This window comes from Charadrius vociferus, unplaced genomic scaffold (assembly GCF_000708025.1).
Source record: "Charadrius vociferus isolate BGI_N301 unplaced genomic scaffold, ASM70802v2 scaffold65, whole genome shotgun sequence".
Lineage (NCBI taxonomy): Eukaryota > Metazoa > Chordata > Aves > Charadriiformes > Charadriidae > Charadrius > Charadrius vociferus.
The window spans coordinates 5106302-5125777 of NW_009649293.1; the positions used below are offsets into that span (position 1 = coordinate 5106302).

General features: G+C 40.8%; 1 protein-coding gene across 1 annotated transcript in view; it reads right to left on the bottom strand.

The window, feature by feature from the left end:
- The window catches only part of LDLRAD4 (low density lipoprotein receptor class A domain containing 4), a 148376-nt gene extending 129154 nt beyond the window's left edge, over positions 1-19222 (bottom strand). Inside the window, exons 1-2 of the mRNA XM_009889083.1 lie at positions 19105-19222; positions 18910-19050 (exon numbers count right to left, since the gene is read on the bottom strand). Of these exons, the coding sequence (XP_009887385.1) occupies positions 18910-19050; positions 19105-19222 (259 nt within the window). The remainder of the gene's footprint in view (positions 1-18909; positions 19051-19104) is intronic.
- Positions 19223-19476: the final 254 nt, after the last annotated feature.

The following is a 19476-nucleotide window of genomic DNA, read 5'->3' on the forward strand; positions in this document are numbered from 1 at the left end:
TCCGATGAGCGTCCTGCTGACTGGAAAAGGGGAAACATAACCCCCATTTTTAAAAAGGGAAAACAGGAAGACCTGGGGAACTACAGGCCGGTCAGTCTCACCTCTGTGCCTGGCAAGATCATGGAGCAGATACTCCTAGAAACTCTGCTAAGGCACATGGAAAATTAGGAGGTGATCAGTGACAGCCAATATGGCTTCATTAAGGGCAAATCATGCCTGACAAATTTGGTGGCCTTCTACGACAGTGTAACAGTGTTGGTGGATGTGGGAAGGGGAACCGACATCATCTACCTGGAACTGTGCAAAGCATTTGACACTGTCCCGCACTACATCCTGGTCTCTAAATTGGAGACACATGGATTTGACAGATGGACCACTTGACAGATAAGGCACTGGCTGGATGGCCACACTCAAAGAGTTGCAGTCAACAGCTTGATGTACAAGTGGCAACTGGTGATGAGTGGCGTTCCTCAGGGGTCAATACTGAAAGCAGTGCTGTTCAAAATCTTTGTCAGCAACACAGACAGCAGGATTGACTGCACCCTCAGCAAGTTTGCAGAAAGCAGTGCTGTTCAAAATCTTTGTCAGCAACACAGACAGCAGGATTGACTGCACCCTCAGCAAGTTTGCAGACGATACCAAGCTGTGTGGTGTGGTCAACCACTGGAGGGAAGGGGTGCCATCTAGAGGGACCTGGACAGGCTTGAGAGGTGGGCCCGTGCAAACCTCATGAAATTCAACAAGGCCAAGCGCAAGGTCCTACACTTGGGTAGGGGCAATCCCAAGCACAAATACAGGCTGGGTGGAGAATGGACTGAGAGCAGCCCTGAGGAGAAGGATTCGGGGGTGTTGGTGGATGAGAAGCTCAACACAAGCCAGCAGTGTGTGCTCACAGCCCAGAAAGCCAACCACATCCTGGGCTGCACCAAAAGAAGCACGGTCAGCAGGTCAAGGGAGGTGATTCTGCCCCTCTAATCCACACTGGTAAGACCCCACCTGCAGTACGGCATCCAGCTCTGGGAGCCCCAACATAAGAAGGATATGGACCTGTTGGAGTGAATCCAGAGGAGGGCTATGAAGATGATGAGAGGGCTGGAGCACCTCTCCTATGAAGACAGGCTGAGAGAGCTGGGGTTGTTCAGCCTGAAAAAGAGAGGGCTCCAGGGAGACCTTAGAGCGGCCTTTTTAGGAAGGGCCTACAGGAAAGATGGGGAGGGACTCTATCAGGGAGTGTAGGGGGTAACGGTTTTAAGCTGAAAGAGGGTCAATTTAGATTAAATATTAGAAAGAAATTCTTTACTCTGAGGGTGGTGAGACACTGGGACAGGTTGCCCAGAGAAGTTGTGGATGTCCCGTATCTGGAAGTGCTCAAGGTCAGGTTGGATGGGGTCTAGTGGAAGGTGTCTCTGGTCATGGCAGGGGGATTGGAACTAGATGATCTTTAAGGTCCCTTCCAACTCTAACCACTCTATGATTCTATGAATATTCTCTATATTTAACACTTATGACAGTGTTAAATATAGACAAGATGAATAATTAGATATCCAGCAGGGCTAAATCAACAAAGCTCCTCTGGACTCCATTCACAATGCATATAATTTCAATGCAAGGTTCTTCCCATCCAGCCCTATCGAAGGGCCCCAAACAACTCCAGTTATAGATCTGTTTGATCACTGCCTAATTGAGAAGTGAAAGGAATGATGCCATATAAGAAAGAACAAGGTCTATTTTCACCACTAACATGAGATGAGACACTGTATTTGAGCAATTAGGACCCTAATCCTCTACCACTTAATTTCTCAATTGCTTTTACTGGTTTTTAAAACAATGGATTACTGCTTCTTGTTTTCTTCATGAAAACACAGCAAGAACAACCAGGTCCTCTAAATACCCTGTATCTGAATAAATGAGAATCTGCAGTGTTCCACCTGGAGCAACATCCTCACTGCTAACACGCACACGCAGAGCAGCTAATTGCAAACCCAGCGCTATGAACCCCAGGGCTGACCGTTAGGTTTTACCTACACGATTCCTGCAGAAATAGGAGGAATCAAAAATCCCGAGGAGTAAGAATAAACTGACTTCGAGGCAACCAGCAGGAAGGGCGGCTGGGAACACGTGCATGTGCAGTGAGTTCTAATGGCGATAGCTACACAAGGCAGGGTGACGTCTTTGGGAAACCCAGTAACTTTTTCTTCCCACAACCTGCCACACCTCCTGCTTTCTTCCCACCAACTGACTCGTCAGGCAGCCTCGCTCTGCCTACCACGAATTATCCATCTTCCAGTCTCTCTACCAAATCTCACCCAATCTTTTTGCTCTCAGACTAGTATTGTTCTCGTTTCTCCACCCTTTGTGGACACACCTAAAAGGCCCAGCTGTTTTTTCTAAGGATTGTCACTGTTTTAATATGCCAGTGTAGTATTTGGTGGAAGTCTCAAGTCTTTTAAGGTCAGCTAAAAGGATCTCTTGCAGACCATGTACACTATAAACATGTAATGTAACCAACAAAAAGCTCCGTCAGAACATAGTTATTCCTATAAACAGTGGAAATACTGCATAAAACTGCAGTGCAAGGTGAGGGTTTCATGCCCATAAAATTCAACGTTTTATCCATGCCTACCTTCAATATGCTATGGCTGCCAAGGGCCGGTAGGCCCAGCAAACAGCCTGCGAAGGAATCACAAGGAGGCTACGAAGTCAAGATGTTGCTTTGATTCCTGTTTAAAAATACTATAATATTGACAAGATTCATAGGCCAGTGGTGGGATTCAGAGACCAGGCTGATGCCTTCAGGAGGCCAAGTGATTCAATCCCATGGAAAAGAATACCTCTGCAACTAAACGGATTAGATGCTTGTTCCTAGTTATATCAAAGTACCATTAAAAGACCATCTTCTACTCCAGCCCTCTACAGAAAAGGGGAAGAAAACCCCAACACTATGCTGCAACCTCAAAACACTTGTATATTCATAGCTGTTCTCATTTCAGTTAAATTTCACAGTGTTTATGGTCAGTAAGCTCTCCCTCAGTGTACTGTACTTCACCGCAGAGCAATGCATCATTGGAGTGGAAATATCATGCCATGTGGAATATAAATGCTATTTTAAAGATCAACAGTTTAGGAATGCAAGGTATGTGCCATCCTCACCTATACCTGTCCATTTGTAACACTTAAAACCCTGGTTTCCAACATACAGTGTTCATGCCTTCCCCTCGTTTCCCCCAGACTAACATTTTATCACTATAAATCATGCATAAATGCAGCTTCATGCACAAAATGAGGCAGAAAAACCCAAGTATTTTTTTGATCTCCCTTTTTTTTTTTTTAACTGAGATAAGCAGATAGGTAAGAAAATCCCAACAACTGCATTTCTTTTTCAGATTCATATGATGTATACAGATTTTTAAACCTCAAAAAGCTGTTTCACATCTGCAGATTTCTAGCGGTTGGTAGCCCCACCTTGAAATCAGATTTTCTCTGGAAAAACACCTCTGGAGTTGTTTTCTCCCCCCCCACTGGTCGACAACTATAATTAATTAGAAGAGAGGGGTGTGTGTGTCTGTCTGTCTGTGTGTATGAATAATGGAATGAGACACAGCTGGTAAAACTAGCAAAGCATAAATGTAATGCCTTGACCACTTGTCGCTATTACAAAATCCTATGGCATTTTTCCCTTGTGTATTAGTCTTGCAATGGGGATAATTACATTCTGTCTACTTAAATCCTTAGTTTAAATAGCTACTATGGTCACATATAGAAAGATATTTGTGTGTCTAGCTCCTACTTAAGCGACTTAACTGCCATTGAAATCAGGGACAAAGATGCCTTTTGAATATGGCTTATATATGAAATAATTAAAAGAATTTCTAAAAAGATCCTATGCAGTCTATAGTTTAGTGAGGTAGATTTTCTATTTAGCTAAAAAAAAATATACATTTCCTACAATAATCAGTTATCCACCTAGATGGAACATGCTATAAAGTCTATTATTGCTCTTTTTAACCTAGAGACCATCAGTGTCATGAAAAACACACCCTGCAAGCACGGTCTTGACAGTGAAAGAATACTTCAGCTTCCTCACTAGAGAGGCCAAAAATTAGAAATACAAACAAAAAATCTAACTGATATTCTTCACACAAGTAGATAAGCTCAGTTAGTCCTGCAGAATGGAGAAAGGAATCCTAATTATTGTATCATCTAATCCAGCTCAGTATATTGCAAAGTACTGCAAGATTTTGTATCTGTGGGTGCAATGCAAAGATCTCTGAAATCCATTTTTATTGTGCATAAACATTTTTGTACAGTTATTAGCTTGACAAATGATGTCTTTACAGAATCCATAATAGAAAGTGTGGCCAAATATGTAACTGAAGTGTTCCAGGCAATATGGAGAAACAGTTGTGCTCATGTAGAAATTAGGCTTTCCAACAGAGATCTCTAAAGCCCCATTTGTACTTGAAAGACATGTCTCTTGTTTCGCTTTATTTTTTGCTAGCCAACAAGTATCTCATCTGTATTCTGCAAAACACACCTTTCAACTGTGGGAGGAAAACCAATGTTTTAGCATTCTGCGGGGAGGGAAGATAAGGAGGGGGAGAAGGGGAGGGGGGTAAAGAAGGATTATTTCCCCAGTTACCTGGAAGATTAGAAGCGCTCTTCTAATTCACAAGCTTTTTCATATGGATGAAGAAGGAAGTTGTTTCAGGAAAGCGTGAGAAACATTTTAGAAATGCAGAAACTGGATCAGAGAAAAGTCATGTCTGCATTTATGTTCTGGCAGCAAATTTAGAGTCGCTCTTTCTGATCTACAGATGTGCCTTTTACCTGGAATACAGCGCAGTATAGAGGAGTAGATAACTTATAACCCCATTGTGGCAACACTAATTGCACTGTCTGTTACTGCCTGTTCTTATAATGATGGGCAGGGCTGAAATGTATCGCGGATCTGGACTTCACAAAAGAAAAGAGACTGTTCTAGCATATATGCATATGTGTGTGCATGCATGCGTGTATTTTTAGGATGTATAGCAATTGGAAATCCTAATATTTTCTGTTGAAATTCTTAGGCATAGTACATAAAATATGAACTTTAGATAAACTGCAAGAGTTTTCCTAAGGAGCCATTTATCATACAGGTAATATTACCAGGTAGTTCCCCCAGCTTCCTCCCAGTTCAGAAATTGGCTGCTCTTTGCTGACTCTTCACTGAAAGAGGTACAAATCATCAAGGGGGTAGTTTGATGTTGACAGGTCACGCACTGGCTTTGTTAGCATGACAGGAACCAAAAGGGATGAGTCAGGTTTCCTCTCCACTGTTAACCCAATGCTGTCCCTCCAAGGGTACAAAAAGCTGATGGTGCTACACTTAACAGTAATGTACACCAAGAAATTAATCTGTTGTAACAAGGAAGTTCTAGATACCTCACTTTCAAAACAATTTTAATTGAAGCATGTTACTTATGGTACCGGGTACAGATTAAGACAAGTGTGAAAACCAGATGCAGGACTGCTCTCAAGCAATCACGCAAACACCAATGTTATTCAACATTCCAGCCGCTAATTAGCAGACGGATGGTATCTGAGTAATAGCTGGCTGGTGCATATATGACCACACATCTGTTTCCCACCTCTCTGCATCACTCTGCATGTTCACAGCCTACACACGTTTCTCTCTGAAAGTCCTAATTAATGGATAGCTTGTGTTGCAATAAGCAAAGGAAGTGTTATCATCTCCTGCAAGAAGAGAATATCGACAAATGTCGTTCACTACTGTTGAACATTTACGTATGGAGTTCAGCATTTAAGGAGCAGACATTTCTGAAGGCCTGGTTTATTAATGGCACAAGCCTAATGGACAGAAGAGCTGTAGGAAGCTTCAAAGAATCAAACACCAATCCATATTGCACCATACTGAATTCTAAACCTTGCTTGCTTAAGACGGCTTCCTCTGCAATTCCTAGTACACGTTTCCCGTTGGCGTGCTCTCCTGTGCTGGGGATGTGCTCAACACCCCTCCCAGGGCTAGAGCCTGGTGTGTAATAGGTAATCCAGCACCGGCAGGCAGAGATACCACAGTTTTCACTTGTTGAGCAATTTGATGTGCCAGCCTTGCTAGTTAACCACCTTCTATGAAAAACAGATACACAAGACAGTCCAGATTTCTGCTTTAGAAGATATGATGGAAGGCTGTTACATGCAATCTTAGTAATTACTTAAGTCCGGGAAACTGCACATAAGGACTTTGATCACAGCTTCACACAAACACTATTGCAAGCCACTTACTATGGACTTCAGTTTCACACCACACATGGGAACCTACGCGCTGTCCTCCTGGATGAAGATGTTCAGTTCTCGAAAAGACCAAGGAAATGTCCTCTCAAGCTCTCAACTCGATCTTCCAGTTAGAAATAAGCTTAATGCCTGAAACCTCAGCCTTATATATTTCCTAACTGCTCCTCTCTGGATAGATTACACACAAGTGGACTCAGTGTTCAGAGGCTTCCTTTCTTTAAATATTGCTAAATTCTTGCCTCAATGGCACTGCAAGGTAATGAGGTATACAGCCTGAAGACAAGATGTATGAAAAAAATTATTTTTTATCAGCTTTGAATTGTGCCGAGCAATCTTCTAATCTTACGACACAGCCTAAGTTCCTGACCCACCTTCTCTTCAACACCCATAGTTCTGTGTACCTTTTTATTTCCCCACTCTTTACCTAGACTCAAAAGTAAACAATTCCAAGCTTTTTGGTCTTTATTCATATCAAAGTCCCTTCACAACTTCTTTCTGATGTTTTCCTATTTTTTCTACATCCACAGCATGTTTCTGTGCTGCAACAACACTTGAATACAGCACTCTAGGTAAAGGTGAAATGTTGATTTATGTAACAGCATCATAACAATTCACATCCTATTTTTATTGATTCAAAATATTTTATCTGACCACAACTATATTCACTAAAGAGGTCTTCATTCAGCCCTTCACAGTGATGCTTTGGTCCTTTTCCTTAAATTACACAATTAATTAGGATCCAATAAACTGTATTAATACCACATACTTTGCCCTCCAGTATGAATTACTTTGCATTAATCAAGATAGAATTTCATCCATCATTCTGTTGACTGCTGACCTCATTTGATTAAATCCTTCTGATATTCCTCTTCAGACTTCACTAACACACAACCAAATATCATTACATTGCATTACATTCACCATTTTTTAAGATACTCTGCTCCAATTGTGGAATTATAGTTGACTGATGAAACTCACTCCTATTCTTCCGTCTCTACTCATATTTTTATGCAAATCTACTTTTTATGTATCCACTTAGAAACTATTTAGCATATCCATTTCCTTGCTCTTAGATGTTGACATACAACTGAAAAATTTAAGATAAATTGATGAATATTGGACAGTATGTGCTAATGTTAATATAGAACATAAAGCACATACTTTCTAAACTTTTTTTAATTCTTACTGTCAGCTTATAATTGTATTTTTTCCAGTAAAATACCCATTTTTCTGAGGTTATTACAGATTAACATCTCTTTGCACATTTTTCAACCATGTAAAAATTTCATCTTCTTTTATTACTTCTGCAAAGTAGATGAACATCATTATCTCCATTTTATAAATAAAGAAATTAAGGAAGAAAACCAGTAATGACTTCATCAGGATTGCACCGGAATTCTGTGGCAGAGATGCCAAGCAAACTTGGAATTGTTGGCGAGACCTATTCAGTGATCACCAAGTCTCCCATTCCTCATATCATTTCAGTCCTCCCTTTAGTTTTCTAACATCACTAGAGTTTATTTTCCCCACACATTATCTAATAGGCTTGGCAAAAGGGGACATGGTTTGAAACCTGTGTTATAGCACAGTAAATGCATTTGCTGGAGGAGCACCGCCAGCCCCAAATACTCACGACCAGTTGACTGATCATCCTTATTGTAATAGCCTATCAAAAGTGACAGGTATTCACAGTGAGAGTTGCAGCTTATTACAAACAAAAGCCACCTGAACCTTTCATCCTGGTAATTAAAACAAACAAGCCAGTACCTCTGTCAGGGAGGAAAAAAAAAAACAGAGTAGGTTTGCAACAGAATGATTCCCAACAATATCTAGCAAACCTTTGACTGGGATGAATGGTAATTTCTTCAGGAATATTTGAATCTGCTGGAAAGAAGTAGAGGTCGTTTCTTACTGAAACAGCTGAAAGGTTCTGCAAGACAGCAATATTATTCTTGGCATTAGCTGCAAAGAATCAAACACGAAGGCAGAGACTGAATACGTGAAATAGCATGAGATGGGTGGCCAGGCTGGGGTACTGAATACAGGCCACTGTGACCGTTCTCCAGGAGACTACCGACTCTCCTCTAGAAAACACAGGAAGATGACCCTTACATCAGACCGTGGCTCTACAGTTTCTTGAAGCAGATGGTTTATTGTGGCCAGATGAGCTAGGTTTTGAAACCAACAACAATAAAACTATCTGAAATTTAGTAGATGTAGAGCACAAACTGTCCAAGAACTGAGATCCCCACCACCACATACAGAGCTGCACCCATTCTCACAGAACCCCCCGTTTGAATAAAGACAACCCTAGCCCAATCACCTTTAGTCACAGCGATGTGTTTATATGCGCTTACATTAGTTATCTTAGACCACAAAAAAGAACATTCTAAATCTTGGTAAAATATAAAAGAAAGGAAGATTGTTTTGGAGGACGGTGCTGCCAAGAACACAATAATATCACCATCAGCCCCCACACATTTGTTATTGCATTCAGCACAAGTGCCGGATGAACATCTGCACTGTAAAAATTCAGCCCATTAGCTCCTTCAGCTTGTTAGCATATTTTAATACTGTGATCACAGCTTTCTATTTCTATCAAGGTGCTACTAGGTGCCAGACTCAGTATTCACATAGTGCGTCATTATTATCTCTACACCCCCCCAGATCCTTAATCTGTCTTACTTTTATGAAGCTATTACACAGCAATACTGAAACAGAAGGAAAGAAGGAGAAATCTGAGAAGGAAAGAGAAAGCTACCAGTGTAGCAAGACTGCTGGAAAGATAAGTAGGGCTGTGATCTTATCACGTATGGTTGGACTAACGCTGTGTTATGTACATGTCTCTCTAGCCTCTTAGATGGTATTGTTAAGTTAGAGAAAAGTCATCTATCACATACAAAACGCAATTAATTTAACAACTCACTCTCCTGATCTGTTTTCCTTTAGCTCCTGACTGTGGCACAGTATAAACAGTTGGTCAACTGTCTCATTTATGGTCTAAATAGAATGTGAAAAAATATTTTAGCCTTGATTTTAACCCTAAACCTATAATTAAAAGAGTGGGTATTTTTAAACAAATATAGAAATCCCAATCTATGTTTTCATAGGAGCTGAGGTACGGATCTTTCTATCTTGCTGATATTTTTCTTAATGCTAACCAGTCTGTATTAACTCCTTACGTTGCATAGAACACACATGTAAATAAAACAAAAAAGAGTGCAAGTTTGCTGTAATATCCACAGGTACTCCCACAGTATCTGATACCTGTGTGCTACACAGTCACAGGTGACAACTGGGTTTTCTACATGCAGTAGCTTTGTGTGAGCATTTGGTTTTTTAAACAGACAAGTCAAATTTAAGCCTGCTTTCATCACAAGATGAAGTTGGTTCACGATTAAATATAAAGCTGCCACACAGTCCACAAATCCTGACCAATAAAACTCCAGCACCACTCAGAAAAAAAAAACAGTAAGCTTAGAGAAATTAAAAATATCTGTTCCTCACAAAATAAGTGAAAAGACCCAGGCAAATAGTCTTTTAGGTTGACATGAATCCAGCACTTTCAAGCTTGCATCCTACATTCAAAATGCCTTAACATGAAAAGTATGTGCTGAATATAGAAGAAACCAACGTGCCCACACATCTACTGGTTAGAGAAGGGTTGATGGCTCTTCTCTTGTCCTTACGCTTATGAAATGAGACATTTTCTCTTTACCTCAATTCCTGCCCTTTCTAAATGCCGAATTCTCTCAGGAGGACAGAAATCCCATGCTCCTCATGCAGAACAGTGCAGCATTCCTCCAAGGAACTGGGTTTACTGGGAAAAGCACAATTGCTTATCTAATTTGCTTATACTCTTAGCATCTGCAACTGGCCAGTGCCAGATTCAATATTGGGCTAGCTGGGCCTTTGATCTGACCCAGGACAGCTGGTTCCTATGAACTCATTTAACTAGCTACCATTAGTCCAATAAAGCCCCATGTCTTAAGCCAAACTGGACTTTGTTATTGAAATGTTATATTACATTCTACTAGCATGGATTCATTCCAAACGAACCCAAGCCCATGAACAGTCACGAGAGACCCCTTCTGATGCTTCATTCTTCTGTTTCATTTCTCTGTAACAAAAAGTGACAAATGATGAGATTTTCAGAATGGGAGAGAAAGGGGAAAGCAACAATTAGCTCTTAATTCCCAAACTCTCCTGCATTCAGGGAAAGGTCTTTAAGCATACGCTTTAGTGAAGCAAGGACTAAGGCATTTAATAACACTTTGGGTTCGTGGAAACCTCAAACCAGTCAAGGATAAGCCACCACTGAATGGAGCCACTTGTACTGCCCTCTGCTTTGTGCCAGCACAAGAGTTCGCACAGTTGAGCTGAGGATAGAACCAAAGACATGGCACCGGCCAAAACAAAGTGGAAGTTTCTGAGACTTCATCAGAGCCAGACCAGGTCTCCAACCCAATACCTGTGTGGCTGCACAAACTTTTGCGCAGGGACAAGTGAGGGAGCAACCACAAGGGGCAATGCTGACTTACGCTGGTTTCAAGAACTTGCAAAACTGTGGAGAAGAAAGGGTTTCTCAGGCTTTCCAGACTGAGAAAAACAGCTGCACACTAATGGCCAAAGCAACATGCTTTGGTTAAACACTACATGATATGGAAAAACATCATTTCACACACAATAGAGACCATACAGATCACTGAAATGCATGGATTTCTTTAAGCACAAACATGATGCTATATGTTAAGCTACACAGAAATTTCAGATAGAAAATTTTCAGTCTGCATTTTTTTATACCAGAACATACAAGCAAAATCCCAATTCACCTTCACCTCAGCTGTTACTTTAAAACAGAAGGAGAAGATGAGCCTGCTCAAGAAAAATTAAGGTGGTTCATTTCATCAGGGAAATGAAGAGTTTCTGGAGATAAAGGGTCAGATACGCATCTGCAGGATGTAAAGCAATCAAATATCACAGTGTGCAGCGTTCCTAGAGAAGGAAAGGTCATCTAGTTTGACTGTAAGTCCCTTTTTTTTGTGAGGTGGTTTTTTTTTTTTTAATTATTTTTTATTTTTAAAAAAGCTGCCTCAAAGCACATTCTCTGCAACACTAAACCATTTGAAAATATAAGTAATCTTCATACTACCTAAGCACCTGAACAGCTTCCAATGCTGTACAGAAGAAATAGTTTGTGACTGCTCTTCCAGGCTTACATTAGCCAAGTACAAACACAGCACAAATGCAGTGCTCCTAATGAGCATTTACCAGTGACAACCAGTATGGATTGAATGAATGACAGGGAGAGCTGTGGCTTTAAAATTTACACAGGAGGATTTCAGAACTGCATCTAAAACTTACAGAGCTTTAGCCAGGCAGCTCCTAGTGCACTGTACAGTGGGAGCCCTGCAAATGAAAATATAGAGAGGAAGGACGGCAATGAACTTACTAATGTGGACTGAAATTAAAATCAACAAAAGTTGCTCAGTTCCACTCCATATGATCTCTGATGTCCTGTTTGAGCACCTACTAGTTGTATGTGAAATAATGTCTGAAAATAGTTGAATTACAGTTTATTCTCTTCCTCTCTCCAGGAAAGGAATTGTGCCTGTGGTATGACACTGTTCTGTGGTTTTTGTACTTTAGTTTTAGGCCTACATTTTGATGAAGTATTTTCGCTACCATTCACTTCTGGTAGAGAAAGCAGTTTGAAATAGGGTGCTCTCAGAGTCTGTTGGAGGCCATTTCCCTGCCTCACAGTGGTCCACAAGGACCTCCTGTCTCTTGCAGTGTCAAGCATACCTCTAAGATAGAAAGTCACGTCATGCCTGGCACTACTGCTTCGAGATTTCCAGCCTGAAGTTTAGGCAACCTCTCAGATACAGAAAAATCAGTCTTTGAATGAAGATTTGAATACACTGTATTCTTTGAGCACTTGAAATTCTCTATTGCACCTGTAAGAAATCAGGAGCAGAAAAAGGAAACAGGAGAAAGCAAAAGCATTACCAGGCGTAATTGTACTAAACTGTAATGTTTAGTACCAGAAATTGAAGGAGGAGTGAATGAAATGTGTATGAAGAATAAACACAAACAGTTTTAACAAATGTTGTCTCTAGATCTTGATTAAAGGTGATACAGCTGACTGACTTACTTTGCAAATGAATAGTATAGCATTTCAGAGTGATTGAAATTCCCACATTTTCATCTGCAGGGCATTGTGAGCTTTTTTTTTTTTCCTCATTAACTGTAAAAATATGATTATATTAATATTTATTAAACACCAGGAAATACTGTACTTTTAAAAAACATACAAAATATTAAAGGAAAACACAAAAATCACCTTAAAATTTTGCTTTTTTCTCAAATTTTCAAGCTCATATTAATTGCTAACATTCCGTGATGTGCTTCCAAGATATGCAAAGCTGAAATGATTTCAAAACAAAGCACAGAACCTGCTTATAGCACTTTAAGAAACAAGACTGCACTACAGGCCAAAAACCAATGGGATTTTCTAAATAAAAATATCTATTTCGTATTTAGTTATATATACATAGAACCAAAATCCAGAGTGCTATGGCTTATTCTGTAATACAAAACCCAGAGAACCTCTTTTTTTAAATACGTTAGCGTATGTATCACATTAAGTTTTTGTTATAACTCCACCAGTCAAAAAATATTTATCGCTCTGTCTACATCAGAATTTTTATTTCCTTATCATTAATTGTGCTTAGTGACAGAGAAAGGACAAGTAACAGCATGAGAAATCACTAAATAGTGCAAGATCTGCCCTCAGCTACGGGTCTCACCTGGTTCACACAGCTTCTCCTCTCCAAACTGTAGACAGCCTCACATAACTTCATCTTAACAGCCGGGGACATACAGAGCCCCAGGTAAGGAGAAGAGATGACTCCCTCTGAACAAGTGGGCCAAATCAAGAAAAAGTAAGCAAGTAAAATAAGCATTTTCAAGCCTATACTGTGACTAAACCAATCAATAAATACAGATGACCGAACAGTTTCACACGTATGCTTTATGGCCAGATGATGGCTCTCCCAATCCGCCTCCCTCCCAAGATCTCTACTCCCAGCTACATCACCCTGCAGTCCCTGGGCAGATGCAGCTGAAATCAATAGCATCGTAACACCATCCCTCTCCTTTCCCCCCTAAAGCCCCGTAATAGCCAAGTTGCAGCCGAGATGAGTATTGACTGGCTCCCAGCACCAGCGGGGCCTGTCCTCTCCTCCCGCGCTCGGCAGGGCAGGATCAGCCCGGATCGCTATCTGATTAGAGGGGAGCACGTCCTGACTTTCCCCAGTCACTTAAGCCGGCGTCTCATTGCTTGTCCTTAGAGACCACAGCTCCACTCAGGCAGAGAGCGTCTAGACAGTATTCATGATCCATCTGTCTGGCACAGCCAGGCTGATGACAAACTCTATTAGACCCGAAACATTTTTTTTTTTTTTTCCCCTCTTCCCTCCTCCCATCTCCCTTTTCCTCTGAGAAGCAGTAATCTGACACTGAAAATTACTATCATTGTTGCAATGCTCAAAATAGCAGTGCCAGACTTTCATTAACATCAACGCTAGACTGCTAAATATTTAAAGAAATGGATAAATTTCACCTGAAGTGGGACAGCCCAGCACACATGAAAGCAGAAGCACAATCAAAATTTAAATCTAAGCGGGTGTTTTTATCTGTGCAAATTCAGTGTCACAGTCAGAGGGGGATGCCAAAGGTCTCTTTAAACAAAATATTTTCCTTTGATTGAGCTTTTTGTTTTTAAAACAGAATCATTCTCCAACCCCCTGCAGATCCCTACAAGGTTCAGAGCTGACAGAAGTAGGTGGGGGTGGTGAAAGGGAGAGCTATATATTTGATTTGTTTGGGTTTTTTTACCTTGCAGAGGAAAATGAACTCCTACAGCAAACTCTTCTATGCCAGAACAGCCATGACACATCACCTCCATCAATGCTGACAACTTGAAATTTGATGTAGACATAATTTTCACATGACAAGAAGGATTTGTTCTCCCTTCTTTTACTCTTCAAATTCTCGTGCATGTCAATATTTGTGTTTCATATGCCCACAAACACATACAGATCGCAGCAGAGATAACTACCTGTACTGTCTTCCACCAAACAAAGAACTAAAATCTCCACCATTGCAACCCTTCTCAATTAGACATGACTTGGATACTGCAGTCTGCAAACAGACAACAGACTACGCTTCCCATTTCAAAATCTAATTTACTTTTAGCAGGACAAGGCAGGCTGATCATTTGTTGCAGACAAAGGGAAATGCTAGAACAAATGAACTGTGTCCTGCTAGAATCAGGCACGTTGTTTCAATTCCTCGGAGTCCAAATTTTGCAGGTCACGTGGAGTGGCAAGCTGCCGCCAAGGCCAAGTCTGCAATGTTTAAAATCCTATTCATTTCATTTTTCCTGTCGTGGCTTTGTGCTGTTAAATACACCCTCGACCTCCAAGTAGTGTTAAAAGAACAGTCATCTCCATTATCTCAATCAATAAGTCTTCATAGTTGATGAGAATAAAAACAGTAAGTGGACCTACCGAAAGTTGACATGGGCTACTTTGCACAAGGCGACCTGTGGGGAAACGTGCCGTAACCCCCGTGGCCCCACTGAGGAGGGGGAGGTATGCTTCAGCACGGATCACCAAACCTGTGTTCAAAATCCCAATGAAAACCAAGCAAGCCATCACCTTAATGTGTACAGCCTAGTATGTATTTTGACCAACTGGCTGGACTGCTGCTTGTGTTGTCTAAAATGAGACTCTAACACACCTTGGAGCTGGTGCAGATTTTCCCCGGCTGACCTCCAATTCCTCTGTGCTATACACACTAAATTGCCCCCACAGCAGCATAAGGACACTCTACCTACTAATAAAACCCAAGGGCTGCAGAAATACATGTTTTGTTTAACTTTGCACACGTGAGACATCTTATTGAGTTCAGTAGCAACATTTAAAAGACTGAACTAACAGCTTTCACACTGGAGCCAGATTAGAATAGCAAGGAGAGAGGAACACCAGCTCTGGGAGATTTAAACTCCTCTAACACAATGAGATAGCGTCTGCTATAATCACGAGATCCGGGGAGCAGGTCACCCACAAAAAATATCTTTCTATACCACTGCTCACGCAACTTAACTAAACTAAACAATAAGCTCCAACGAGACATTCTGGATTTGGCTGCTGGCAAGAACACAAATGAGAAATGCTTCAGTAGCCAGGAAATACGGGCTACTGCTAACACGGCACACACTACTTAAATAAACTGAAGCAGAGCTTCCATATGAAAATGTATTTATTTAGACATCATTTGAGGGCAGTATATGTATTACTGTGAAATAAGATGGATATTGTTTCCACCACGGGAGGATAGAAGGCTTGAATACAGTAAGAGAAGGGGATTCTTTGAAGAAACAGCAGAGGGGAGGGCAGACCACAGTAGTGCCAATGTGCTCTAGGTAGAGACAAGGGCAGTCCCACAGAGGAAGAGGCCACCCTGCTCGGACGTAGACCAGCACACACTTACGTGTGGCTCCTTTCAATAGTTTCCTGCCCATTCAAGAACCGTGCACAAGCAAGAAGATGCAAAACCAGAGCTGATGTGCAACACTGACCAGAAAGAAATTCCTGCTTAAAAAAAAAACAACACCAAAATAAAAACCACTTCAGGAATTTTAAACACTCGTTTTCTTCTTATAGAGCTGTATTACCTTCTTGTCACTAATTAGAGGCCAATGAATATGTACTTCTGAGTTGGAAGGTAGCCTCGTCAGCTGGGACATTTCAAGCGCATATACTCTGGTGTACTCTGGTAGGGATCCCCATTAAAATCATTTGAAGAAAAGCATGTACAAGTTCCTTAATTCAACATGTCATCCCTCTAAGGCCTGGGGACCTCACTTCAACAAGTATTCTGGAGACATTTTTTCAAGGCTGCAATAAGCCAATACAACCAACTGCCGCATTCATAATAGAGCTCTTTCCTATTACCAATTGGCACTGATTTCTGCCCTGTAACAGCCTGTTTAATAGCCAGAACATGATAAATATCACTAATCCTCATTTGTTTTAAATACTGTTTCTGATTGTATTATTTTTCCATCTGGCTTTGATCTTTCTTCTCTTTGTTTCACCATTAGGACCCTGTTTCACTGGGTTTGAGGGTTTTTTTATTTGAAACAGAAGTCCCTTTATTTACCAGCACTTGTCACACAGTCCCTATTCTGATCAAAAAGTACTGTCACTATCACTATCCCCAAATGCAACAAATAATGAACCACTCTCTCTGTCACCAGGTAAGCAAAAAGTTAAATACTTCTGCATGTTCCTAGCAATAAATCAAATATTTCCTGTACAAACTCATTTGCAATGGTGGTACAAACCCAGCAAATACAGTTCTTGAAGGACTATTTACCTAATTATTCTTCTTCACTCAGCAGTGGGGAGGTCTGAAGTAGCAGGAGTATTGGACACCGTATTTTAGGAAGAGTCAGGAAGAAGATGAACAAATGTAACAGATTTAAGGAAACATAATTCATGTGAAGGAACTTGGTTTTATTTAATTTTTTTAAAATTCCTCCCGGGAGGTAACTGACAGATGGGTGGTAACAGTCCTCACATCTGTAAAAGGCTGATTTGAGAAGGAAGTAAATAGTTTTCCTCCATGTCCACTGAAAAGTGAGAGAAATGCTGCCGCTCTGACCTGCACAACTTTCCAGAGACAGGATCATAAAACACACCAATCGAAGTTCCTGTGCAAGCAGTAGGAAACTGGCTGCCAAAGGTTTTTTGCAGACACATTTTGCCACGTTTGGTCCGGGTAAACTTTACACCTTAATGACCTGCCAGCTGACCAGCAACACTCCCTTTCAGGCATGCCTGGCTTCAGTTCTTGACCTACTGCATTGCCTGAAGGGAGGGATGTGGCTGAGGGGCAGACCGGGAAGTTTGTAGATCCTGCATCAAGCAAATAACCATTTCTACAATCCAAAGGCCTTCTGAGGAAAAGGCCAGCATGCGGTGTCAACATGCTGCTGCGATTACTGCACAACTGCCGCAGGGATAGAGCAGTCCTGAAAAACCACTGGCACCCTGGCTTATCGGACCTCAGGCTGAAGGAGGCTTTCGGAGTTCCGCCTAGGATCCCAACCTTGGAACTTACAGTGTGCTGTCATCGCACTGCAGCCATACAGAGCCACCACCTGCGATGCCTCAGCTGCTGTTTGTCACCAAAGTAATTCCCTCCATCTGCTACCACAGTGGTTTTCATGTCTCCTTTTGGGCAAGCATTGTGCTGGCTTGGTTTAAGAGAAGAGCTGTACAGTATCCCAGTCAAAAAAATTCCTCTATTTGAACTTTAAAGATATGCTTACAAGTTTTGCATGCACAAATAATAAGGCATAACTTTTTTACAACTCAGAAGCCAAGATTAGCCTAAGTTCATGGGCAAATACATGTGGCATTTTGATTTGGACCCATCACCAAAGCCTATGGCTAGTCCTGGGGCTTTAGGCAGAGTTCCACTACAAAAATCAAATCAAAACAAAAATAAAATGAAATCATATTAAAGCATATGTAGGCCATTATTATTTCAAAACTTCTGAAATCACTGCAGAGGTACCAAGTACCACAAAGTACAAGATTTAAAAGCATTTACAGTACAACATTTAGACATGTGTTCAATTGGAGGTTAGAGGGCAGAGGAGGAAAGGTGCATATCCAACACCTGACTTCATCTTCTATTATAAATCCACTCCAGTGATTCTGTCCTGCTCATGGCATGTGCGTTCGTAAAAAAATCATAGATACCCGCTGCTTGTAATTCCTATTATTAATAACAACATAAGTAACAGATATTCCTAAGCCACAGTCACAACCCGAGGTGAAACGACATACTGGGGGATGTCAGTATTGGCAGAACCAAACCATTTGGAAAGCTGTAGGTATATAACAGCACTTCTATTGCACTTGTAGACCAGAGGCATTTTTGGAAAATTTCTCCCCCATCCAGAAAGCTGACTTGTGGTTTAAAAATACATTATTGCAGAACATACAAAAACAAAATCAAAGTTTGATTTCAGTGTACATCTCTGAGGACAAAACATTAAGAGAGCAATTCTGGTGATAAACTGGCACTCTGTGAGATATTTATGTACCAAAGAATAGCAACTAAGGCTATTTTAAATATATACCTACAAAAGCCTTTCTTAATAGTCTTAACAACATATAAAGACTGTCACACAGACAAAGCATAAAATGTTTTTAGAACCTCGGAAAACGAATTATTTAATCATTTATATATTATGCTTTCTTTCTCAGAAGCCATATATGATGCATGTGATTATAACATTAGTAGTTGCAGCACAAACTCCCTTTGCATAACTACAACTTTCCAGGTTTAGAAACCTACAGAAGGTGTGTTACAAATCACTGCTGCTTCAAAGAAAAACAATATTTACTTCCTCTGTCTCACCCCCCCCATATGATACTGGAGACCAAGTTTCTGAACAGACTGATTTCTGAGGTAAACAGACATATTTGACATACATACATACACGGATGCACACAAAGAGCCAGTACTTACAGCTAAAGATGCCTGGAGGTGGATGCTCTGTTACAAGCAGACAGTTCTCTTCATCACTGTTATCCCCACAGTCATTCTGTTGGTTACAAATCAATGAACCAAGATACAAGCATTTACCACTGGCGCAGGTGAATTTGCACTCTGAAAGGCAAAGAAGAAACCGAAACAAAAATCTGTGAGGAAACTGTTGCATACCTTCTTCACTGCTAGAATGACCGATATTAGAGGCAATCTTTTTCAAGTAGATGTTAGCATGGTGGACAGGCCTTTGGAACTTTATCCCCCAAATAAATAATCTGGTATTTGTAAGCATTGCACCTATAATATATATGTGACACATTCCAGATAAGCAGATTAATCCACTAGCAAACCAGATTTGCCATTTGGGGAAATTCAACTTTTTCTTAAAAACAGACAATACTTTTTTGTAGTTCACATTGATTACAATTCACTTTGAACAAAGACTGTGTTCTCATACATGTTTGTGTAGCATCCTGCATATCTGGGGCAAGACAGCACTATGAATAAAAGTAATAATTGTTCCACATTAAAAGTCTTGCACAATGT